This window comes from Sycon ciliatum, chromosome 8, assembly GCF_964019385.1.
Source record: "Sycon ciliatum chromosome 8, ocSycCili1.1, whole genome shotgun sequence".
NCBI lineage: Eukaryota > Metazoa > Porifera > Calcarea > Leucosolenida > Sycettidae > Sycon > Sycon ciliatum.
The window spans coordinates 7,867,094-7,893,590 of NC_088650.1; the positions used below are offsets into that span (position 1 = coordinate 7,867,094).

The 26,497-nt window shown below is 48.2% G+C and overlaps 2 protein-coding genes across 2 annotated transcripts in view; both read right to left on the reverse strand.

The window, feature by feature from the left end:
• Nucleotides 1-609: 609 nt before the first annotated feature.
• Nucleotides 610-16,989, reverse strand: LOC135823161 (uncharacterized). Its single transcript, XM_065336004.1, has 7 exons — nt 16,705-16,989; nt 6,235-6,368; nt 4,125-4,365; nt 3,617-3,703; nt 3,205-3,390; nt 2,579-2,692; nt 610-1,966 (listed from the first exon to the last, which is right to left on the reverse strand). Exons 1-7 carry the CDS (start codon nt 16,817-16,819, stop codon nt 1,578-1,580), a joined length of 1,266 nt encoding a protein of 421 aa, XP_065192076.1. The 5' UTR covers nt 16,820-16,989; the 3' UTR covers nt 610-1,577.
• Nucleotides 16,990-26,276: 9,287 nt separating this feature from the next.
• LOC135823162 (mucin-19-like) overlaps nt 26,277-26,497 on the reverse strand; it is a 10,490-nt gene continuing 10,269 nt past the window's right edge. The window contains exon 5 of the mRNA XM_065336005.1: nt 26,277-26,497. This exon is cut by the window's right edge and continues 2,654 nt beyond it. The gene's annotated coding sequence lies outside the window, so the exon portion shown is untranslated.

Below are 26,497 nucleotides of genomic sequence, written 5' to 3' on the forward strand. Positions count from 1 at the left end.
TTTTTCATTTTTGGCCGGACCTCCGATTTCGAAAAAATGGACCCACCCAATTCGTGCAAAACGGATTTTCCTCCATATTTCCGGGCAAGTGACCCATTAATGCCATTAGGTCGGACCGTCTGACCCGGCACTGATCCGCACCCATAACTGTACAACAGTGTGTCAAGATTTTAATTTCGGAAAACAGTGGTCGCTGGCCAGCGTTGACATGCAGCAAGTTTTGGTGCATGTCATATGATGTCGCAAACACACGTGAATGCACAGACACACACACACACACACACACACACACACACACACACACACACACGCACACACACACACGCACGCATGCACACACACGCACACACGCGCACACACACACACACACACACACACACACACACACACACACACACACACACATGCGCACACCGAAACACACACACACACACACACACACACACATACACACACGCATACACACACACGCGCACACACTCTTCTGGGCCGATCGGCCTCAGCTCAGCCTGTCCTGTTGAGTCATGAGACATGCCGCTACACATGAAACACATGTTCATGATCTACTTCATGCATACATGTACACACATCATCATCAGTGCATACATGTACACAGCCCTCACTGTCAAACTACACATTCGATGGATATTGCAGATTTACACCTAGCATCAATAAAGAATTACGAATTACGGGATCAGCAATGGGCTAGGAGAAAAATTTGCCTAAAAATAACCATAAAATGAGCCAAGATTGAAGAAGCTAGTCCATGTGCCAATAATGCCTGAGCAATATCTATGGTGCTGACTATTATTTCCTCCAGTATACACCGATCCAAATCAAGTCCAAAACAGCATGGCAAATAGAGTACAGGGTACTACAATGTGAAACAGTATTTTGTGCAGGGCGTATGCCCGGGTGCGGGCCAATAATTTATTTACGTAGGCGGTGACGGTATCTTATTCTACAGTGACATTGTGCATGATAAGAATCTTGCACGCTGGTAGCTAGTACTAGAACGTGTGCACATGAAACTGTTTCCGAGCCGGGCTGGCAGTAGTAAAAAAATACACCTTGGAAATTTTCAAGACGGCGCAAGCGCGAAGCAACGCTGTATGGAGCAAACGCTACGAAAAAAAAGTTATTTCTGAGGGATTGTTGCCAACGCGACATGACACGAAAACGAATTTGTGCCGGCACGTACACTGACGTGATGGAGGGTTGCAGCCACCTAGACAATCTCTTAGCACATTACTGCTCAGATCTATCGCGTGCAAACTCACATCGGTACGTACCGGTACGTAGTCAGAATTTGATCTCACAGTGCTCTGCACTGCTTAGGCACTAACAATATATGGAGGATGGGGGGGGGGGGGTGTCTAAGTGGATGATGGCTCAAGGTGGCAGGTCTGGAATTGATAGTGTTCAGGGGTGTGTGTTCTGTTGCGGCTGGTGCAGTGATGCTGTCAAATTGGCGTGCAAACGCGTGCTCCGTATTTCTACGCCACTCTCGCTGCTATTACTCTTGCAACTCAGTGTATGGTGAGCTCAGGGGCTGGCTGGTACCGCCATTGCCCACATTACTTGCTGCAGCGGAATGGCTTCAGCCGTCGGATCCAGTGCTTGACCTCTCGCCACGGGAGCAGCAGGCTCTTGGTTTGGCGGATGACCAGCTGGCCGCGGCGGGAGCTGTACTTACCGGCCACCAGGTACAGATCGCGGTTGTTGACGCGGCCGTTACAGCTGCACGCACCACGGCTGCCGACCATCACGCGTACGCGCATCGGCTCGCTGGAGGTCAGCGTGGCCTTCTCGCTGGCATCGACTCCCTGCCGCTGCCGCTCCCAGGCGTACAGGGCGTTGGAGGCGCTGCGGCGGCTCGGTCTCAGCTCACGGTAGTCGCGCAGGCCCAGGAAGAAGTGATTCGTCTTGGTGTCCTTGCCCAGCGATGACAATCGTGTGCGAATGGCTGCACGTTGACAACAACAAGCAAACAAATAATACACTTATAAGTCCTCTCTGCACACAAAGTGCTCAATGCCCAGAAGGGCAGAGCTTCCTTAAATACAAGTATTAAAGGCGGAACAGAATTTTTTATTGCAACTCAGAGTTTCCCGCTTGCGCAATCATCAGGTTAAAAAAACTATTCGGTTATAACCATGTACATGATCACAGTCATCATTCTGAGGAGACGCAGCATGGAAGCCGAGTCCGGGAAGGGCTTTACTCTCCGGCACGGCAACCAGCGTTCTAACACACTCAGGCCTCATATTGATATGTGCATGTAAGGTGTTTTCCTACAAGCTGATCTGACCCGCTTTCAGGCACATTTTGACCTAAGAAAGTTTCAGACCCCAATAGGCAGGGACGGTTTGAGGCTTTTTAAAACCAATGTACATATTCCCAAGACATTCTTTCAGGCTCGCACAGAATGTATGATAGGAAAGCATTGGCATGTTTATCTTGTGGAGCCGCTCAGTGCTGTTCTGTATCTCCATGATTTACTCTAATTATGTTACCAACAAGTAGAAGAGGAGGATAAATAATATCATGTTAGCATGCAGTCAATGTATTTCCTTACCAAATCCGGCTTTGCAGATGAGATCCTCCAGCTGTGATTGATTCTTTGGCATGATGCACATCGGGCAGGCATCGATCTGGGGCCTGGGCTGCTTGGGAGTAGGACGTGCGCGCACTGCATGGACATAGTAAATGGTGACACACACACACACACACACACACACACACACACACACACACACACACACACATACACACACACACACACACACACACACACACACACACACACACACACACACACACACACACACACACACACACACATGCACGACATATTATTAGAACATGGGTGCTAGTACATGTGCACTCACACCTCGGCCATCCGGACCCCGAAGTTACGGGCACTCCAGTCTACCGGGCACCATTTGTGCAAGGTTTAGTGGAAATATTACTACTCTTTTGTCACTTTTCGTGTAAACAGTGACGTCATGTACCATATTTTAATATGGCCTTCCCATAAAAATGTATGGGATTCGGAGTTACGGACATTTCGAAGTTACGGGCAGTGCCCAGTCCCGGACCGCCCGTATAAGCAAGGTATGAGTGTACTAGGTTGCATGCCATACACCTTTGCACAATGATGCTTTTTTTAAAGGATTTTTTGTAGTATTTGTAATCACTCACCGGTTTTCACTATAGGCGCCGGCTTGGCCTTAGGTGCCTCCGTGGCTGCCTTTCCAAAGTCGTCCTTGGGTTCGGTCTCGATTTCCGGCGGAGTGGGCTGCTCCGCTGGCCTAACGGGCCGATGGGGCTGGACAACCACGGCGACTGGGATTGTCCGCTCCTTTCCGGGATCTCCCAGGTCGTTGCCTATCAGAGACACAGCACATCATGGCACGGAACTATTCGCTCAGTTACAGTACGGCTGTTGTGATGCACACTATCTTACAGATATTAATGACTTGAATTTGACCATGGTATGTTAGTGGCATGCAGGCATGTTAATAGAACTGTATGTGGTGTTTTCGGCAAGTCTTGAGTTGACAACTTTGGTACTTGTGCAGAAAGTAACCGAGCAGAACTGCTGACTCCTTACCTAGCTGTGTGTTGATGTGTTCCTTCTCGTCATCATTGATATTGCTGATATCCAGTCGATGTGTGTGCACTTCGGCCTTCTTGTTGGCTGAAGTGCAACGACAGACACAAGTCAACAGTGAGAGCCACGGACACAGGTTAGGCATGTGTTATACTGTGTGTGTGTGTGTGGGTGTGGGTGTGTCTCGGAGGGGTGCAAATCCCCCCCCCCCCCCTCAGCTATTTGTATACTATACATGTGTGTGCGTGTGTGGGATTGGGGGGGGGGGGGGGGGGAGGAAGGTGCAAATTAACACCCTCCCCCCCCCCCCCCCCAAGGCTATACCATAATACTAACGTTATTACGAGTGTTTCGGGGGGGGGGGGGGGCGGATCAACACCAGCCCCCCCCCCCACACACACACACAGGCTATTGAATAGGTGTAGGTCCAAAGAACAGGAGAATAGTCTAAAGTCGTGCATGAAGATCCAAGACGTGCATTATTTTTGAAGCCGGTAAATGTACATACCTTTCACACATGCACGCTTCATGGCCAAGGTGAAGGGCATCTCGTACATGGGCATGCCGCGGTCGTCGAAGAACGTGAACGTGATGGCAACAAACGTGGTGCCACTCTGGCGGAACGTGCACGGGAAGTTGATGTGGAACTCGGTCTCGACTTTGGGCACGATGCCGCGCAGCGAGATGTCTGCGCGAGGGCTGTCCATGACGCCCGTGTGACCAGAGTTGAGCTGGATGACATAATGGATCTGTATACGTGACACAAGAACACGTAACACGAGGATGAGAGAGGTAGATAGGGAGAATATTATTATATGACATCAACTTCTTGGTCGGTTGGACTTCCTGGAGTAATCTGAATTTGGATGCAACAGCTAGTAACACTTTGCTTGCCAGTTTGTATGTTGTGCACAATAGCACTAATAAGGACCTGGCTATCTTCACTACTCAATGCTATTAGAATGCATCACCAAGCCTGCTTGAAAGGTGGTCTGTAATAGCACTCAACTCTGAACGGGAAAGTTGATTTTTATATAAACAAAGGCACCTGGTGAGGGTGAGGGCATTTGACAGCTGGCATGCAGACTGCCAGCTGTGATGGGAGTGGACTGGGAGGCATTGTTGTGACAGAATCACTTCTGTGCCAATGAAGGTCTAATCTACCATCGGGATGATCACCATCTTCTCTTCATTGTCACATTTAATGCTTCATGTTCCTGCTGGAAACAGCTGATGACAGTTTCTCTCGAGAACGGACCTTATCGTCTCCATGTGTACACGATGTCAAGTATCGGGTTTCCAATGTTGGCACTGTCGCCCCAAGCTAGTTGGATTCGAAAAGAAACACTTCATGTTTCTGACCAGTGCACAAAGTAGGTTTGGAGCCAGGACAGGCAACAAGGCCTATATGGATCTAAGGGAGTTTGCTTCAGCCACGTGGCCACATGTGTTCTTCTGTCCGGGCATTTAGAAACGCTATCCCGTCAATTTGGTATGCATATTGGCAGAGGCAGCACTGCCCTCCGGCTATTATCACCATTATTTTGGAATTCCCACTGCTCGTTACTCTAGGATCCATCATAACTCTGCGTGAATGAGCGGAAACAAGATACTACAGTGTATCCGGTATTCATCCTTTCCCCTGGGCAATCCTCTACCTAAATTCCCTGGCGCCCTTCCCGAATGTTGGCTATGCTTCCACAGGATACTATCTCAATCAGGCCTGTCACGGCTCGGGGTGAGGTAAGTAATTGCGGATACGTGTGGTATGCTTGCCTGCTGACTGATTATTACTTCCGTAGGAAACTTTAGTTGCAACTTGGACTACTTATCTTCATACTCGTGGCTTGTTAGTTAGAGAGCAACTATCTCCTAGAATATGACTTGTAGTCTCAATGCACTCACAATCGTTATTAGTGGTATGCCGGGTGTAAGGCGTGAATCGCTCATATTCACAAGTTCCTGTAAGTCTGAACTACCTCATCTGAACAACTCTGTATTACCGCATTGCTCAGGTTAATGCGTACCACGGTGAATTTTGTCATGAAAATCACCGTATTGCGGCTGATCCACAGAACATGGAGTGCAACTCCTACTTGTGCAGTTGCGTGTGGGGGTATTTGTGTGCGTGTGTGTGTGTGTGTGTGTGTGTGTGTGTGTGTGTGTACCTGTGTGTGTGTGTGTGTGTGTGTGTGTGTGTGTGTGTGTGCCTGTGTGTGTGTTTTGGGTGCCAGACAGTCTGGCTACGTATGCTGACAGTCTTTATCCTACATTTCGCTTGAGCCACCTGCAGAGAGCACTCTCAATGCATGCCCAAGTGACACATGCCAGTGTCAAATGTGTGCGTGTCAACACCAATCTTACGGCCATATTTCATTAAACACAAGCAGTCCCTGCAGTTCTGCTAACACAAGCCAGGGCTTGGTGTTTTCTGACTTTGTATGCAATCAAGATGTGAACACGGCAGTGAAAAGCAAAACCTGACACGTTGTAATCGATTCTTTTTTCGCAGAGGACCTGTTTGTGCCACTGGGCATTGAATTTTGGGCTCCAAGACTGAGTTTCTGGCATATCAAGTTGTACCTCCTAAAGACCAAATCAATACTTATAAGCCTTACGGGCTTCTTGGAGCTCCATTCGAATGTCAGCTGGGACCTCTCCGGCTGCAGGGGATCTAGATACTGCAGGATACCCGACCGTGCAAGCTGAGAGTCATAGCCTTGCTCAACCAGGTAGAATGGTGTGGAGGTACCTGCATGCAGAATCCACGGAGGGCATGCACAGACCACAGACCCACATGCACATGCAGCATGGGCAGACGCATACAGAAACACAGGAACACACATGTATGATCAGTACAAGCACTAGAGTAGGTATGCCGGTGATGACAGTAACAAGGTCAGGGAGGAGAAGCTGTAATAAGGAAAAAGTAAACTCACAAGCTTAGTTGCCTCCTTCTTTTATACTGCTGTTCTTTCCATGTCCACTTCATTCCTGATGATGGTCATAAAGACCGAAACGTTGTAACGATACCAATGGATTTGTGTGAAATGCAGTGCTCTCTTGAGTGTAGGCAGGTTGCCTGCAAACAATTCAAGTATAATGAAGCTGCGTGAAGCGTCCTTCAAAATTTTGTCACAAGCTAAGCTTTTTAAAATACACAGTGGTGCTGGTATTATACTTGAACTGTACATCAATGGCTAGCTCTGACATACACGTACTAGCATACAGCCAGGCATGGAACAATATCTACTGCTTATTATGTAATCCATCAGGACCAATGCACTGTTTGTAGTTACCCAATGCTGTATTGTATGCTGTATGCTGTATTGGTAGTTATAATAATTCTGGGCTGCACCCAGATGATTAGATAAGGTTGAGGAGCACACACAATTTGTCAGTATTTAGTCGACTTCCAAATCCGGAGTCTACGGAATTCGCGTAATATAATTTATACGAGTGTCTTCTGCGTTGTTGTGCTTGGTAGTTATTTACTTGATGATCATGAGTTCTGTAGGAGACGTGCACAAAACTCGGACAATTTGCATTTCTGTGTCTATCGTCTGACAGCCTCTCAAGACACCCCAGGCCTGTTGCTGAATGTCTTCGTACTCAGGCCAGCAGTACACAGTATTTATGTGTGGACAACAATACATGACTACCATGACTACATTATGCACTACTACAGCGGGTAGTTTTAGCTGGTGGCAGACTGGAAAAGATCAACTTTGCCAGTATGATCATAGGTTTTTAACTTTTTATTCCCGGCTGAGTCATCACGATCAGCTTTGGTTGAACTTGATCATTATTTCCGGCTAGATGGTATCAACCAGAAAGTGGTGGACATAATATTATGGTATCAAGGATCCATTATCATTAAATTTATGATTGTGTACTTTTGGTGGTACTGGTAGGCGAAGGTCAGCAGGATGATGTGCTGATTGTCGTTCATTGTTGCGTCTCTGAGCATCATCTGAAACTGCTCAGGGCAGGGAGGGTACGAGTACCTGTGCACTGCCGCTGACTGGGTTCCACTCAATGATGATGTTTTCCAACACACCCAGGCATAAGCCCTTTACTAGTAATTTAAAAGGACCTTTGCAAGGTGATCCACCTGATCCTGGATGACACTCTGATACTCAATAGATCTCCAAGCATCTATGTATCTCTAGGCCCCTCTGTGCATCGTTAGAACATCGCACTCACGAGGCGACTGGAGACTGTGAAGTGCAAAGCAATATCATCCAATTTTGCCAAGGCCGAAAGTGAAGGTCGTTATCCCTCACCGTTATTGTGTCCGGTATCGAGTGTCGAGCGCACTCAGGTTTTCCTGTCAACTAACACTGGTACTTGTGAACAATAATCTATGTTCATAAAGGCGATCTTTTATACTAGTAATAGGGACATCTCAAATTTCGCATCCACCCTGAACACCTGAGCCAGGTTGGATCTATCTCTGCCACTGCCCAGCTCAGCCTAAGGCCAAGGTTGATGTAAGTGCCACGAATCATCACGGCCGTATGACTGAACGCATGGCTTTGGAGATTAGAATGGCAGCGCTTGTGCGAGAAGTTCATTTACATGTAGCATGGTTCAGTGACACTACTACACTAAACGTTTATAGCAATGGGTGTGTTTAGTAGCACCAAGAGTACATAATCCCAGGGTTATGTACTCTTGGTAGCACCTGCAGCTGCTACAGACTCAGTGCGGATCGTAAAAGCAACGTACCACCGCGAAACTGACTGCTAATCAGAAGAAAGAAGGGCAAGTGAATGCTAGTCTTGAGGCCATGTTGACCAGAAGAATTCACAGATGGAGTCGAGTGTCAAAGCGATACTGTGGCACACGATGCTAGGCAAGCTTCAGCATGCCATCCTCAGCCTTTGTCCAATTATCAACGTCAATGTATCCAGTGTAGCACCTTGTGCACCCCAAGGGCGGTAGTTCGTGCTGGGTAACACAGCCGGACAGCCTGCAACAGGAACCCGTGAAAGTAGGTCACTGTGTAGGAATGACGGAATGAGAGAGATTGCTGCGAGACAGCCAACACACTTGCTCAGGTCAATCAGGCAATTGATTTCGCCAGCGTGTCAGCGGCGTTCAAAGCAATCCAGTTCAAGCTTCTGCGGCCCGAACTTCAACTATTTCTTCACATGTAGAGTCTACAATCATTATACTAGTATCTTGATGGGGACCACAGCCTACACAGGTCCCACCAGTGGAATCATGACAGTTCATGATCTTTGCGGTTGACACTACGGAGAGGCAGAGGAGGTTTTCTAATTATTTACACATTACTCTGTGCATGATCACAGCATTCGTTTCGTCTTGTCTTCGATTTCAGCACCAGCGTGGCAATAAAACGAGTCGCGCGCGTGCATTGTGTACAGCCACTAAAACCAGATGACTACCTGAATGTCCGGTGGACATTGCAGGGCTGCAGTCACGTAATCGCTGCTTCCAAGCACTTCACTTGTTTGTGCCCTTTAGTTATTGCTGCAAGTGCAAGCGCGATGAGGAATGGTGACTTTGATCGTTTTCCTCATAGCTGGCACTACACTACACGTATTGCAAAAGAAGAATCTGGTACTGTGTTCTACAGTGATGTCGTGATGCCTGCGTATCATGTACGGTCACAGTCACAGCCTCTTACGCTAATGACTTGGGTGTGTCCTACCATTGAATTCTTCGTTCTACGGGCCAGGCCAGATCACGGGTGTTGCGGGAAAGAGGACCGTGCAGGAAACAACCGATCGACTGGCCCTCCCGAGTCCCCCAAGCACCTCCATTGATTCACAAGACATGCAGCAGAAAAAAGTGCCAAGCACACAACAATGCATGATTCCACCGGCAGATTCTCAAACTTCTTTTTTTTTGTTTGGGACCTGGCATGTCAAGCCACGTGATCACAAGAGCAAGACTGTGAACTGGACACCGGGGGTTAGTGGCTAGTCCCGGAAAGCGGGCCCGGAGTGATTGAATTTGTTACCACGATCACTTTGTTCAAACTCAATAGGGCGCAGTAGAGCTGGTCCCAGTTTAGACGCTGCTGTCAGATCGGTGTCGTGCAATGAAATGATCGCTATGCAGAGCAAAGTGGCCAGCGAGCATGATTGCACATTTGCAGTGCCTTCATTGTACTGTGGATGGAGTTAGTCAGGATGCCTCGGACTCAGCAGATGCATTGAAAGCAATGTAGAGATGCAAGGTGGGGGAACAGTGATCACGGTGATGGAGCGTCCCAAAAAGCTGGACCCTTGCAGCAGCACTTGGCTGGTGCAAAGTGCAGTTCAAGAGCCGTGACAAGACACTTGGGCACAGCACAGGCGGGCGTGGCGCACATGGCAGAGAGTCAGAGATCATTGCACAGGAGGGAACAATGCAGCATTGGTCGTTAGTACTGATTAGCGACATTCTCTCTCTTGTTCAACAGAGTATTATCTGTGTTGAGCTGAATCGGCGCCTAGAGTTCTGTTTTCTAAGCAGGGCTGCTACCTTGAACGTACTTCGAAGTAACCACTGCACTAGTGGCAGCAGTCCATGGTAATTACACGCACAACGGGAACAAAGGAAACTGATTTAGAAAGAAGAATCGGTGTGACCACAGAGCGCTGAAATGACCCAAGACCGGTTGACCGGCAGCAGCCAACGTCTAATCTATCCACACACGCATACACGCGTGATCGCACGCATACGAACACACACACAAACACACGCGCACACACATGCGCACGGACGACTATGCTGCCCAGAACTAGGCCAAGTTATTATCGCCGTAAGATGTGATATTCACAAGAAGTGGCAGCTTAGGAAAGGAATGCTTTGTTATGCACTGGTCCAGCGGGGGTTAAGGACGTTGACACATTTTCTCCGTCCACTGCATTCGCACCTGACCTCTGCGGGCTACAATTAATAATTTTTGACAGTTTTGACGACTTTGAAGAGTACTTGCAGCACTGGCAGTATTTCAACCATCATTGGCCGGGATTCCTGTCGGAGTGTCCTGAGCACGTATAACTTCCATTCCGTCGTGCTCTTACGCTATCGCCCAATATGGAGAACAATGCAAGCCCCCTCTTCGTGGGGATATTCGCTCAATCCGGAAGCCAGCATTCGGAAGCCAGGATTCGAGTGCAGATGACGGCCTGATTTTCATGTTAGCCCTATTATCGATTGCCCCCTGATGCGCTCTGGTGATCGAGGATCTCAACACAATCGCGTCCACTCGTAATTTCTCAACGACAGTCACAGCTGGATAAATATTAGTGGAGATTTAACAATGGAGTCGTGTACATGCAGTCGTACGTACACCGGGTACAGACCGAATGAGGAGCACTGAGTGACGAGAAGTCCAGAAGGACACACGGGTGCCAGTCTTGTTCAAGGCCGAAATGTGTTTCGGACACAACACACTCCTGGATTGTTGTGACATTTCACGCTGTGATCCTCCAGAGCATGCCAGTCACTGAGTGCAGGCGTTGGGCAGGAAGGCTCGCGGACGTGAATTGGTCCAGCATTCCATCCGTCTGCAGCGCTAAACACACCATCACGATGCTTGCCAGACAGCCTGTACATGTGTCCACAGAGCTCATCACAGACTAGACGACACGCTGGGAAGAAGGTCACACCTCAGCAGGCACATCCGCGTGATGATTATAACAGTCCTGGTGTGACAATGTCCAACTGCGTCCCGGACAACCGCGCAACACAGACACACGGCCAGATAAAAGGAAAATCTGTGCCAGAGTTCTTGTACTAGTAGTTGTAGGAAACCTTTTGATGCGATTACTAGTAGTACCCTGGGCCCCGGGCAGATAGAGTTTCTGCACAGAATGTACCGGCAATTAGCTTCCCAGTGACATAATCACACTGAGGAGATCACTGGCATTTCGGTGGTGTTCAGAGAAACCCATTTTTGTAGGTCATTCAAGGTTCTTATCTCTCCGCTCTCTGCATGAAGCCAGCGTTGCTGTTGGCAACTTGCACCGCAGCTCAGCATGCGACTACAGGTGTTGTGTCTGTTAACTAGCCGCCTGGTGAGTCACTGGGCACTACTTGGCTGCCTCATGATAGATCGTCCAGGTATGAACATTGCCCATCAACGGTATGAATACAGTCACGATGTTTTTGAATCATTCTCACCCTTAGAATAACCCCTACTGATAAGTATGATTGCGGTGGTGCCAGTGGACTTCCTTTGAGCTGGCAGAGTTCCTGTCGCTACGGGTTTGTCATCGGTCGCGAAAGACGCCACAATGGATACTTCAAAGAAGTTGTAACGGTTGATAGTGCAGTCATTGTGTTTGTTGTGTGTTCCGGGGCGATATGGGCAGTTGAAGTGAGAGGCTTGCAGCACCTCTCTCTTGGCCTGAGCCAGCAACAACCCAATGGAGACGCGCTGACTGCAGGGTTGTACTGCCGTTGGGCGGTTTAAACGTATCTCTTTTCGCCTGGCGTCCCAGCGAGGAGCATGCACACGACTAAACGGCTTAGTACAAGTTCACTCCACTCACACAAATGCCCCGCAAGTGACTTGAGACAATTGTGCTCGTGACAGCCATCACACATTGATTGTACTGCACTCAGGGAGAGTGTCTCTCCAGTAGATCTTCGCTGGAAGGATCGCACGCACACCAGTGTGCTGGTGCTACTGAAACCGCCTCTCTTCAAAACTGAATATGTAGATGTATATGTAGTACATGTATTTTCTGGAAGGACTGTCCATGTAGTGGTAGGTTGTAGGGGTCATAAGGTGATTGATGTAGTAATCTAAACAATCTTCCTGACCCACTCCACAAGCGGAGGGAATAAGCAACTGTCGTACTGGCAGTAGATCTACCTCCTGAAGAATGCGCCCTGACGTGATAGGAGCGGTATGCGGATCAGCAGCACCAGGCATTCTCATTGGGCATAGTTTATGGCAAACAGCTCAGGACTGTGTCACCTGTAGGCCATGATCATGCATTCCCAACCTCTTTGCTAGACGATAATTGCAACTGTCCGGTTTTGCATTGTTGGCCTTGTCCGACCTTTCCACATGCACTCCTGAACCGAATGGAATTCAACTTTTCAAGTATTGATTCTGATGTTAATCACTGCTGATCCAAAAGCGGCAACACAATCAGTATCTGGGATATGGCCAATGCCAACGCGTCTGTTCAACCGTTGACTTGGCAACTGGCACGCGAATCAACATGCTTGAAAGCACGCGAGAATTGCTCAGTCCAGAGTGTAGATCTAGCTACAGCCTACAGGATGACGCATTCAAGTATCTCTTGGTTCAAGATTGCAGATGGGAAGGCTCATTGCCATCTCCGTGAATACCACGCTGAAGGCGAGAGAGTTAGTACTGTGAAACCTGTCTAAGACGACCGCTCAAGGGACCTTCAAAAGGTGGTCTCTGTTACCAGGTGGTCTCCTTATGATTGTGACTGGAAATAGCATCCTTTGGTCCTGGTTTCAGTGGTCTTCTTGGACAGGTGGTCGCCTTATCCGAGTGGTCGCCTTGACAGGTTTAACTGTACTTGCTTACTTCAGTTCGCGTTGTACTGAGCCTAGCCCTGCTCTAACTGCTTCCGTGCATAATGCATGGTCAGCCAAGCCTCTACCCGCGTCATGTACCTCATTAGGGTGACCGCGTAGCTGTAAAGTCATCTCATCCAGGCACGCCGTTTCGTCGAACTCTTTGCTGCCCACGTCCAGTGGCCCATTCTCGCACATCACCATGTTGAAGTGATGTTCCTACAACTAACTTAGGCTACACGTACTAGCTCTGTCGGCAGGAAGGAAGTGGCCAGTTTTCTCCCTGGTCGCCTTCAAGTCTTTTTCTCATCTCGCCCACACGGTGAAGTGTTCACCTGAGCGACTGGCTGATGATCGCAGGAAAACAACAACACAACCATACTCTCGTGAACGCGGCAGGAATTCCGTGATAAGCATTTTGGTTCAGTGTCTGACAACAAGACTCCTAGACAATGCTCGTAGCTCCATTCACTCATCGTTCATCATCATGGCGTTTATACCCCACGCGTCATAAGGAGCAGGGCTCATCATTGCAAGATAGTTCAGGAGATAAATCCCAGTCAAGGTTCTACATGATGAAGAGTTCAGCACGGACAGTAGATCTACATCAACTGAACGACGTTCTCACCTTGTCAGTGCGTGACCAGTGGTAGTGTTGACCACGTCAAGTCCCGCGGCCAAAGTTTGCGTCTGCGTCGGCCAGGGGCTTCATGTACCCTGCTGCACCCTACCCGTAGATCGTCTTCTTCTTCAACGCATCCTTGAATGATTCTTCCTCTCAGACTTGAGTCTTCCAGCGACCCTTGTATTTCACCATTGGATGTTTCTTCGACGCTGTGCCCCATGGGGCATCCAGACAAGGTGCACTGTGTGTGCCAGGGAGTCGTAAAATACCGGTATTTTACGAGTCCCTGGTGTGTGCCAATGGCGGAAGAATCATGTTTTAGTGATTCCACTGGGTGACGTTGCAAAGGTTTCTGGCGCGGTTGGCGTGTGCATGTATGTTAGATCGACCAGTGTAATTGTGTAAACTGCGAAACGCGGGCGTGTTTTCTGCACAAACGTGGTGTGAACCAATTAACTGCCTGGAGCGACACCGTTGGTATTAGCCAGGCGAGCGTACCGCCGATTGAAAGCAGTGTGAACTAGCAATTGAGTTGTGTCGGAAACAGTGTGCTAAAGCCGACTGCATGGAGAAATAGTCGGATACACAGCGACCATACCCTGTACCTTTCTGTCTATAGACAACTCTACTCTACTCTGATGTTTTAGTAGATACTAGATAGTCTATAATAGATGGCATCCACAACTAAAAACACTCTCACAATCACATACATGTACACGTACACGCAGTGTCTTTCTTCTGAACTCGCACTTGAACGTCGTCGGCTGACGCGGCCGGTTCGTCGGGGATGCGAAACCAATAGCTAACAACTAGAGTGTAAACCTAGCTTCCTTATCAATCAATCATCCGCAGACACAGCGCCTCTGATTCGCTGCGTCCCAATCCAACAAAACCGACTGACCTATCATTAGACCTGGAAGCCACTTTCGTGCTGCTGTCGATGGCAAGCCCACATCCCTGCCAAGCGGGGAAAATGTAATTTGCGCCTCCCTCGTTATCTGCTGCACTCGCCTGCTTGCCCACAAGCAGACATCCACGCTGTGATGGCCGTCCTCATTCAGCTGCGGTTCCACAGGAATGCCAAACCAGGAGTTTATCAGCGCGGAAAGCAATACTGCTTGGGTTACAGTTCTGACTTGGCCTACTTTCTGCCCAAACCGCTGCACTCAAAAACTAGGAGTTTCCAGGCCACAACAATTCCTGATTTTGTGAACGAGCGTTCGAGTCAAGGTCCGCTGCACGTGCAAACCGCGATGTGCAGCGGAGAAAAAAACTCGTCGCACTGTGAAAGCGTAGACACCAATAATCAGATCGCTGTGCGCACTGTCGCGTAAATGTCTAGGCAGAAATCAAGTTTCCAACGTGTAGCCCGGGCCCGGTTCACGCAGACAACGTGTACGCGTATCTCTTGCGAAACACCCCATACGTACACACTTTATCATTCCAGCTGTACGAGTCGTCCTGTGTTTTCAATTCAGACATGTGTGAACAAGAATCGTACACACGCGAGTCGTCTCATTTCATTCGCAAGTGACAAAATACGACTACGCCTAGTCAGATACATGGTATTTCCGCGAGAGGCATTCTCGTCACACACTTGTCGACAAGATTCTCTCCTGGCTGGAAAGCGTATGCTCTGTTTCATCTGAACAGTTTTTAAGTTAGCCCTCATCGGAAGCAACGTATTCCAGCTAATCCCTGACGTCATCTTGCCAATCCCAATGCAATGGTCTCCCGATCCCTGCGACGCAGATCAAGGCAAGCTACTGAGTAGATCTACCCTCTTGTGCACTAAACAGGAGTTGCACATGGGTTATTGGATTTGTCAATGTATTGTTACTATTGGTAGGGCAGCAGTACGTTGAACACCCTTTCCAACTGGCCTTGAACACTGCTGCTTCCTCCCCGACCGCGCGGTCTTCGCCCGCGAAGTGTTGTCCTGACATCGTCCTACGGGTGCTCCTGGGCAAGCCGTTAGTTGAACGGAACAGGCTGGGAAATCGTACTACTAGTTGGCCGAACAAGGCGAAATGGTGGGCACGGCCTTTAATGCATTTTGTGGCTGTAGCGATGTCCCCTAAAGGCTGCAGAGCTCTGTGAAGACGCTGCCTGAAGACAGCTATTCTCATATAATCACCCTTCACAGGATCAAACTGACTGAGTGACACGAGCCGGTGTGGAGACTTCCCGTTACTCGTGATCGTGTGCTCTAACTATTAGCGCTACTAGCGTATCAGTCGCGCTCATGCTCAACATGCAACAACCGACAAACTTGTCGGCGTTTGGACGCAAAGACGAGGGTTGGATAGCCGTCGCAGTGCCGATGGTACACTGTTGTACACGAGGACCTAGACTCTCTCCTATTGTATCTGACCTCGCTGTAGTACTCCACGGCACCACAACGCACGGTCACGGAGCACAGGCTTCCTCCAGGAGTTCTACTACAGTCAGTACACGTACTGATTTCTTTTCCACAGCACAGATCTTCTGCTATGTGAACTAATCCACTATTTCATAATCAGCGTTCTTTGTACCTGACTTTCGATAAACGCCACAGAATGCATGAGCCTCCTTTCAAGCTCAAGATTGGACTCGTTCATAACAACATATCTACTTGTTTCAAATGCTAACTTTGTGTTGAAAGAAAACACGAAACAGTGCCAACTAATCGGCTACGCCATAAGGATATCTTCAAGCACTTCTGTAAGCCCTCCCCCAACATGCCCAGCCCTAAATAAATACGCATTATATTCGCGAAAGATGAAGGCAATGCGATTAAGGCCTGTGCGTTGCATGCATGCATTCTTCAGAGGCTCTTGACTAAGCATTCCTATACACACATACACATAGCATGTATCATACAATGCCAACAGTGTCCCCAATGAGAAAGGAAGCAAATCGTGGCGAGTGATCGAATTGCACGTCCTCAGTCACTCACCGAGAAACAGCTGGACCATGTCGTCCTTGAGCAGCACGTCCAGGAACGCATCACCTCTCCTGGGTCCAATGGCGGACACGAGCAATAGGACCAGTAGTCCTCTAAACTCCATCATCTTGGATCTGTGTCACGGCTCTGTCTGAAAGCTAGCTAGTACACCCCTGGAGGGTAAAAAGCTGGGGAGGGCTTTCTCGGAGGCCGCTTCCAACCGAATACTGGCACACACTGTTCCCCTTCACCGATTTTGAAGACTGCACCGCACCACTGTTGACTGTGTTATGATGAGGATGATGCTACAGGCTTCGGTATTGTGAGCAGCAGCCTCCGTCTCTCTCACTCTCTGCTCGCCTAGCTGGGGTCTAGCTCAGTAGCTGGCTGCCTATCGGTGCCACCTCTTCACGCTCTTTCCTGTCTCCCCCTACTGCTGGCCCTAGCCCTAGCTTGCGTAGACTACGCTTGTCACGCTGCACGAATTGGCGAACCGAGTGGCCTACAGCGATACATGTAGCACCAGCAATACAGCCTGGCACTTGTACGGCTATTACTTGTATTAGTACCTCACGTCACTACTAGTAGTAATGTAGAGTGCATGCAGGGCAAATAGTCGAGACTGGGGTCGAGGTGCATAGCACTGACGATCAAAGTAACACAGGTTAGTTAGTTTTGCAGCTGAACACTGAACACCAGGCCATGGCCATGCGCCAGGCTAGGGACTCGTACCCTGGTTTGGGTCCAACTCCCCCCCTGCTACCCTGGTACCTACTATACCCGATAACAGTAGGTACAGCAGAACTTTGTAGGCAGTATCTCTGCGTGGACAATGTACATGCAAACTTATCGGACCTGGCTCCCCCTGTCAAAACACGCTTGACTCCTCTGGGCCCCATTAATGACTATATAGGTGAACCATCATGTTCCCTCTCACCATACACTTCAGTGCAACACAAATACTTCCGCGCACAAAAGCCCATGTGCTTATTTTTTTAGAATCATGGCACAATCCCTACAACCAGACAGAGGAAGAAAAAGGGCAAAGAAAGTGAAGCAGCAATGCAGGTAGTGTACTGACGTAATGCTTATGCGAAAAGTGGCCGCTTTGGAAGAATCGAGAGGTCAGAAGCGCGTTGCATTATGCATGGTAAATTATGCAATGACCTGCCCGGTGCTATCTGTAATGGAGTGATTATTCTGTTCATAATCATTTTAGCGCGTGTGCATATTGCGAACGTATGCCCATATTCGGCGAGCATTGGCTATACCCAGTGCAGCGTGATGCTGCTTAAAAAATGGGGTGCCTGTCTTCACAGTCACAGCCACGATCGATCGATTCCGACGCATACACGCTGACCGTGTCAGCCTCCGACCGCTCCGGCCAATGTCTGGAGCGAACTGACCTAAATATGGAGCTTGGCACAAACATTAGCTGCCAAGACCATACATCTTGCAAACAACGTCCAGCATATCACCACTGGTCACTATGTCACAGTGGGTAGTCCTGGCTGCACTGGCACATACCAATGAATGATTCTCATGGACATGGTTTGGCAGTCTAGTACTAGTAGCAGCAGTCATGGTGATTACACAGCACTGCTTGACGTTGGGTGAGAGATATGGTTGCAATCATGAGACCCTAGCCCCTCTCCTGCTGCAATATCCTAGATCCTGCATCCAGACATTGCCCTTACGACGTACTAGTACCGGCATATGTTTGGCATACGTTATTTCAGTTTGCCTGTAATGTTGCATGAATCTGAACACGAAGTTCGCAAGCCATGTGCAATGCTCTGTTACTGAGGACTCCACTGACTACTGATTACTGTATGTGCTGACTCTCTGTACATGATTGGTGAGACATTGGGAATCGGTGGGTCTACATGTACATGTACGTATGTACGCGTACGTGGATATCCTCTTCTGTGTCCTCGAACACGTCTTCATCTTGCCCTGGTCTTCCATATCCCATGCACTGACAGGACAGTCGCCAGAAGATTATTAAGGATGAGTTGGCCCATTGACCTAGATTTCGTTCGCTGGCAGCACACACGGCCACAGAGCCTTCGCCAGCACCCCTGGCTCTGCAATGCTGCTCTGTGACGAATAACAAAAAATTAATGTAAATGTAAACCAAACACAATGATCCACATACAAATGGACACTCTGATAATAAGTATCATTGAGCAACACCTGCAAGAGCAGCTCGCAGTGCCAGTGGTGTATCACGAGGCTTATGATGCCAGCAGCATGCAGCTCTCCTGGTCTATATCGTGCATGGCCGGCTTGGCAGGTGACTGCGTCCATGTCCGGGCCTCTGTCCCAGGCCTGCCAATGGTATGCACTGGGACAGTGTGATGCAATAGAGACCCTCAAGAATTTGCTAAGCTGTGCCACTTGATTCAAGTGGTGACAATTCAGGGCATGCATGCAGCAATTTTTAAAAGCAGCTCCCATTATTTAGAGGGTCAGCAAACGAGCTGGACATCGTCAGCGTACTGACCGTGAGATACTGAGCTCGCCACACGTATTGTGCGTCGGCGCGAGGCAAATATGGACGTGACCAGGCGCAACTACAACTTCGCAGGGCCTATAGCATGTTGACAGGCGATGACAGCAGCAAAGAGAAAAGTTCCATTTCAGGACACCACTGATAGTGATAGGCTGCCATCACTGATTCCCATCACTCTACCACTAGTGCGTGTGACTGTTGCTCATGGTTCCTTCCGGTATCTAAATGCTCCCCGTTGTCACGAGGAAGAATGGCCTTGACCAGAGCGGCAAAGAGAAATGCTGGGTCTCTGGAACGCTAAAGGTTCGTGTAGCCTCCAGGCTATAAACCAAGAGACAACGGAGAGGAGCTTCTGACAAGGTCTTCGTGGCAGTGATCAATGATTACACGTATTATTGCTGTTCCTGTAAAGCTGTTGATCTTACTTTATACATGCACCTCACTACACATATTCCAGTTCAGACCGGGGCGAAACACGAACCTTTTAAGAAAAAACGGAGTTGTACCACAGTGAAATATGAACTGTGCGGTGTGGACACCTCTTGTTGGTTGGTGCCACACGGCTATATCTGTATCCCGTTCAGGTAATGTTGGTCAATTTACTTATCAACCCAAAAAAACAAATACCTATTGGGAAACAGCCCCTCAGGCAAGTAGATCCACTAGAACTACATGATGTACTGCACAATCCCGTGGCATCAGCTTGGAATGTGTTCATTCATCTCCATCATGTACAGTGCTGGCAACTGAAATCCGACCCTCTGAGCACTGCGCTCACATCGCAAAGACCCAACGCGGGATTGCAAAACTACGAACTAGAGACCGCTAGAATGTGCTCAGGGGCCAGGGGGTCGGATTTCAGTTGCCTCCGGTGTAGCTCTAGACTGGGCACGTGGTCATGGTAGCAGCCTTCGACCAGAACTCTATTACTCTATTGTATTACTATCATTATGCCAGGCTCGGTGCCCTGCCTTGCATGCATACCTGCATATCTGCATACTGATCCGCTCACTGATCTAGTTAGTCCTAACTAGTAACTAATATCAGTAGTAGCGCTACATTGTAGGGGCAATGTTTTCGCAGAGCCGGTACACTGGCGAATGGGCCTCTGGAGCCAAAGGCCCACGCCACTGGGAAGCTGGATATGTACTAGTAATTGAATTCGCTCCGAGGAGATTGGACACGAAAAGGACTCCCAAGGGTACATCTCCATGACTGTACAGACAGTGTCAGCACAACTACAGATCAGGTGAAATGAGCAACTCCAGTGATACAACAAGGTTGAAATGACTGCAACAAAAGCTCCACGGGGTGCGAAGAAAGCTGAAAGCTTCAGGATCCGCTTTGAAGTAGTTTGGGAGATTCGACCAAATCTTGTCTTGAGACACATTGCTTGCCTATGATGGCCATGGTAGGGAACATACACGCAGCGTGGGTGAAAACAATGGGAGTTAACTTCCAATTTACATGTATGGCCGAAACAGCTTGCTATCTACAGCATTGGGTACATGTACATGTAGATGGACAATGACATGAATGTAGATCATAACATGGCATAGTGGTATTGGTTGGACGCGTGTTTTTATTGACCACATACATACAAGTATTAAAATGATGATGCAAAGAAAGAAAAGGACACCGGAAACATGATGCTGGATTTGAAAGAAGAAGAGAAAAAGGAATTCATGCGCATCGCGAAATCAACAAAGTACTGTTTCCATTTTGTTGTGTTTATTTTGCCCCTAACAGAGGCTTTCTACTAACAAAGTACTGTTTCATCTAGTCCGTTGTCCTGCAGCGCTGGGCTCTTTCAATCTCCTGATCTCCGGCCGGGGAACTCAAGCTCTTGCAGCACACGAGGTGCATCTTATGTGACCTTCAGAGTCTCTGGTTGCTTCTAATACCACATACTCGACCACATAACACACGCGTTTGACAACGCTACAGTTGGATTTATGCTTACTTCAGAAGTATAACTTAACGAGCGACAGTTGTGAGAGTGTGACAAGTATGATCGATTTCCTCCCTGGCTAATCATGCCCGCATAGTAGTAAAAGCCCGCGGGCTATTCTTCATGAAACCAGCTTTGCCAAAAACTAACAATAATGAAGCATTCGTCATGTTCCTTTTTCGGTCCCTCAGACGTATGAACAACACGCATAGCTCATGCAGTATAATTAGTATCATCAAGTGTTGTACGAAAATTAAATGAGGTTTGTCCATCTGTCAACACCGTTGTGGAGCCAGTGTATCCTGTACCGCCAAATACTAGTAAGCAGAGAATACAGGTTGCTATGCTGCTTGCTGCGCAAAACTCATGTGCACTGACAAAAAATATGTGCAACAACTGGCCGTTTAGAGTTTGAAGTCAAGACCAAATTCCAAAAGATCAACATACATGTACATGTACATGTATGTGACGTTGGGAAAGGATTGTTCCATGCAGGAATGTAAATTGGCCATAGGATAGCACCAACAAGTGGAGAAGATGTACAAAGTGCTCACTACGAGCATTCTTCAAGTGAAACGGCAGAAGCGCTACTTCAACATGTACATCAACTTGAGAACTCAGCTCCCGCCCTAGCAGGCTAGCAGCATCAGCGCCAGGGTTCCAGGACAAAGAACTCAGCTTGCAGCGTTAGTGCTTTCAATGTCGCTATCGCCCTTATCGACGTTTATCTACCTTGTAGGCCTGGCCTCGCGCTGAGCCCTCCATAATAATCCATTGGACGCTTTGCTTGAAAACCACAAGGCAGGGAACAGTCAGTGGTGAGAACATGATATGCTGACACACCATTAGAGCGTGGCGTGCAATCAATTGCACATGCGGGTACGTGTATACGTACAGTGCACCAACACGACACGGTGACACTGAGATGTGGTTTTTCTTTCTTTCTCTTTTATGGATGACCACGTACTGGGTCACTCAAGCCACTTGGGTGGAACCCAACACAAACAAAGAAGCCTATCCAGGTTGTTGTGAGATAAGAAGAAACGGTACTGAACTCGACACAAATGGAAAACGAGATGTGGTTTCGTTGGAGGTCTCAACTACATCTAATCTAGATTGGATGTAGATTGGACGTCGTTGTTGAGATCCTCAACGAAACCACACTGCCTTAGATGACGCTGCTTTACGGAACTGTGCAAGCCGTGACATGAAAACAGGATGCAAAGCGAACCGCATTGCCTGTGCCCCGATGATAACCATGACAAAGTAGAATAGCAGAATGCGTGAACACTCAGAAGCGGTTTGCACGGTGGAAGAAGTAGGGATTACGAATACTAAGGAACATGACGTTCTATCTCCGTGACTTGTACCGATACATGCACTCGATCAAGGCTCTGTCATTCAAAATACATGTTGAAGTACATCACAATGGTTGTCGTGTGCAGTGAAACCTGTCTAAGACGACCACTCAAGGGACCTTCAAAATGTGGTCTCCGTTTCCAGGTGGTCTCCTTATCCAGGGTCATTTGACTGGAAATAGCATCCCTTGGTCCTGGTTTCAGTGGTCTTCTGGGACAGGTGGTAGCCTTATCCGAGTGGTCGCCTTGACAGGTTTTACTGTACATCACAATGTCATGTACATGTACATTCACTTGTAAGAAGAAATCAAAAATTGTTTCTGCTATAACTCTAGGCCTTCACGGTTTTAACCGATCATCAGACAGCAATTTCCCCAAGATACTGTATGATTAATTATACAATCAAGAGTCCCCTTTTGGCCTACCATACACACTCTTCATACAATGTATAAGCAGCTGCAGCAAGCTTGAGTCATGGCGCGAGTACATGTACATTGATTTTTTTATTCAAAGTTTTCACAGTGGTAGTCCCACAGACCTTACACCGTGACGGTTTCCTCGGGTGAGGACTACTACTACTAGTACTAGCACAGAGGCAGTAGGCTCAGGTTCTGCGAAAGTGCTCAATACCTGATTCAGGCAGAGCGGCGTACACAAAGGCACACAATGAAAACCTTGGGCAAATTCCGTTGTGACTCGGAGTTTCATGGCTGAACCAATCATCAGACATCGTTGCCCAAGGTTTTCATTGTGTGCCTTTGTGACTACTACTACTACTACTACTACTACTACTACTACTACTACTACTACTACTACTACTACTACTACTACTACTACTACTACTACTACTACTACTACTACTACTACTACTACTACTACTACTACTACTACTACTACTACTACTACTACTACTACTACTACTGGTATACATGAAAGGTGATTATGGATGTTCACTGCGGCCTAGCTAGCTAGGGGACTCTTGATTGTATGAAAACCTTGGGCAACGATGTCTGATGATTGGTTCAGCTCCTTCTCAAATCCTACCTAGGAAACGGCTGGCTCCACATGTTCACGAACTTGACTTTCTTTGTTCTAAAACTGAGAATTAGTCAGTGATGACAAGGTAGATATGGTCAGCTCGACTTCACACTTTACTGTGGCTGCATGTTTAGCACTAAAGGCGGCATCAAACATTGGGCAGTTTGCTCGGACAGTTTTTAGTTTTTACAGACCGGGAGGTGCAGTTTAAGACTTCAAGTTTGACCAAACAGCATCAACAGCATGGTTTGGACTCGGACCATGGGCGCCATTTCTCTTCCAGACAGAATACTAGTACGCGAGCGGTGACGAACCAAAACGGTCGTCGCCTTATAATGATGCGAGCGTCGACGATCGTTGAGAAAACGTTCATGTACATGTATGTATTCAACAGAAGATGGTAGGCATACTGTTTCGGGTTGAAGTCGACAAGCAAGGACAGGGCGCCCATGAAGTATAATACGGATAAGCAAACGATGTTATTGACTTCACAGACACCACAAGTCGATCAGTCCACGTGTCACTCTCTCCCTGTCGCCACACGTACGCAGACATACTCGACTCGTAGATCTACTGCTCGTAGTGATGGAGGCCCGTGATCGGCACTGCTTAGAGTATTACAACCGCCACAGTGCCACACTATCATCCCTTGTAGTCTCGGCCGTGATGGATAGTATCATTTGGCGGCTGAACACTGCACCATTGTCGTATTGAACGATTGGGAAAGATCTGTTCACCCCCAGCATGACCTTCTGTAAGACTGGTCCAACACCGCACCAGGAAATTGAATTACGCACCGGTTGCTGTACCAGTCGTGCACGCGTGATAAACTACAAAGTCCATTACACAATGTATTTCAATGCACACGTACACCATGGTACACGCACTGGCACATGGCTTGCTTGTAAATGTAGGCGGCATGGAGCAGATAAGAACGCACGCTTTCTCATGGAAACGAACACCGATATGATCGACGTCGAAAGCGACGCCATAACTAGTAGTCTTCTAGTGGAGCTAGCCGTGTGCAGTCTCCCACCACTGTACTGGCGATGAGGGAAGGATTTGACCCAGGCGTTGAATTTCATGTTTCTCAGTGCAATACATGATGAGATAATATCAGCCATCGTAGTTCATATTATGAACTACGATGGCTGATGCTAGCTAGCTAGAAAGTAGAAAGGCGATGATGACAAAGACAGCTGTCACCCGCACCGTCCGTTCTATGGTTATTCACTTGTTCGACGATCGGTGGCTTGTTCTTCATCGGCATGGCCTCTACCCAATGACAATGTACATGTATGTACTACAGTCATGTAGACCTACATAATAATTATACTTGGAAGTACATGTACATCTCCCTTGACTTGTTTTACAGTCACTCCGACCCCAACGGTCGAGTAATGGTGGGATTTAGGATTGACCATTCCTTCGCCTACTACTACACTGTAGTATGCCGAAGGCAGTGTAGCTTGAAGCAGTCTGGCCACTATAACTATAGTTGATAAATATGGTGGTAAAGACACACCCGGCAATATGGCAGTAAACACACGCCTGCCCACACACGCTCTCTAGGCTGCAAAGTTCTAGCACAGAGCTCTCATTCTCACCACCACCACCATCAGTTCGCGCCTGGCGCCTGGTCGGTGCATGGTTGGTGGTACACTAAAGGGGAAGTTAAGGCAAAGATTAAATTTTACCAGTTGTAGTCTTCGGGGTGCTGAGTCGAATGGTCGTGGTCCGAGGAAGCTGAGACGCTCCCTTCCTACTTGAATCCCAATCGAACTCGCGCACTTCCACCGAAACTGGGTGACTGCGCCCTACTAGATGGGGATTTGTATGCAAAATGTCACTAAAAGCGCCATTTCGTTCTTATAAAAGCACGGATGACCGCGATTGGCCCATATGGTATGGTGTAATCTTTTGGCCGCTGAGTGGACTGGTTTTAGTCCGAAAAGGCTGCGATGCAGCGTTCGGCCCTTATTCCCAATCGAACATGGTTGAACAAGCGGTCACGTGCTCCTGCGTACACCAGTCACCTGGTCACCGTGCCTGCAGGGTTACTTACTAGGCTAGCCTGTTTGACCTTTATTGGGTGCAGTCCTGTCACTCGAGTTGAACTCGAGTTGAACCTTGGTATGAAAGTTGTCGCCTGCTGCTGGCGCTGTGACCAGGCCAGTGACTTGGGCACGCAGGACCACGTGACCGCTTGTTCAACCATGTTCGATTGGGAATAAAGGAGGAACGCTGCATCGCAGCCTTTTCGGACCAAAACCAGTCGACTCAGCGTCCAAAAGACTACAACATATGGGCCAATGGCGGTCATCCGTGCTTTTATAAGAACGAAATGGCGCTTTTAGTGACATTTTGCATACAAATCCCCATCCAGTAGGGCGCAGTCACCCAGTTTCGGTGGAAGTGCGCGAGTTCGATTGGGATTCAAGTAGGAAGGGAGCGTCTCAGCTTCCTCGGACCACGACCATTCGACTCAGCACCCCGAAGACTACAACTGGTGAAATTTTGATTTTTGCCTTAATTTCCCCTGGGTTCCGGGACCCTCCCCCCCCCCCCCCCCCCAGGAGTTATAATGGGCTTGATGACAGCACAGAGACAAAGCGACGCTGCACACAAGTAAGTTGTGTATGCCCCACTGCTGTGTTGTGCAGATCTACATTGCCACATGCTACTCATACATGCAAAGAATCAACAGAATCCAAACACCATCAAATTTTACACTGTACTCAACCAAAGGACTAACAGCAACAGAATATAGCATGCCATGAAACAAACAAACACGGACCTATTATGACCACAAGAACTTGAACAAGAGAAGGACATTGTACGTCATGGTAAGCAAGGGACAGCGAGCGCAGTATACTGATAGAAATCAAGAACTATACTAAAATAATGGCATTTGTGTCCAAAATGATTAAAATATAACAGCGG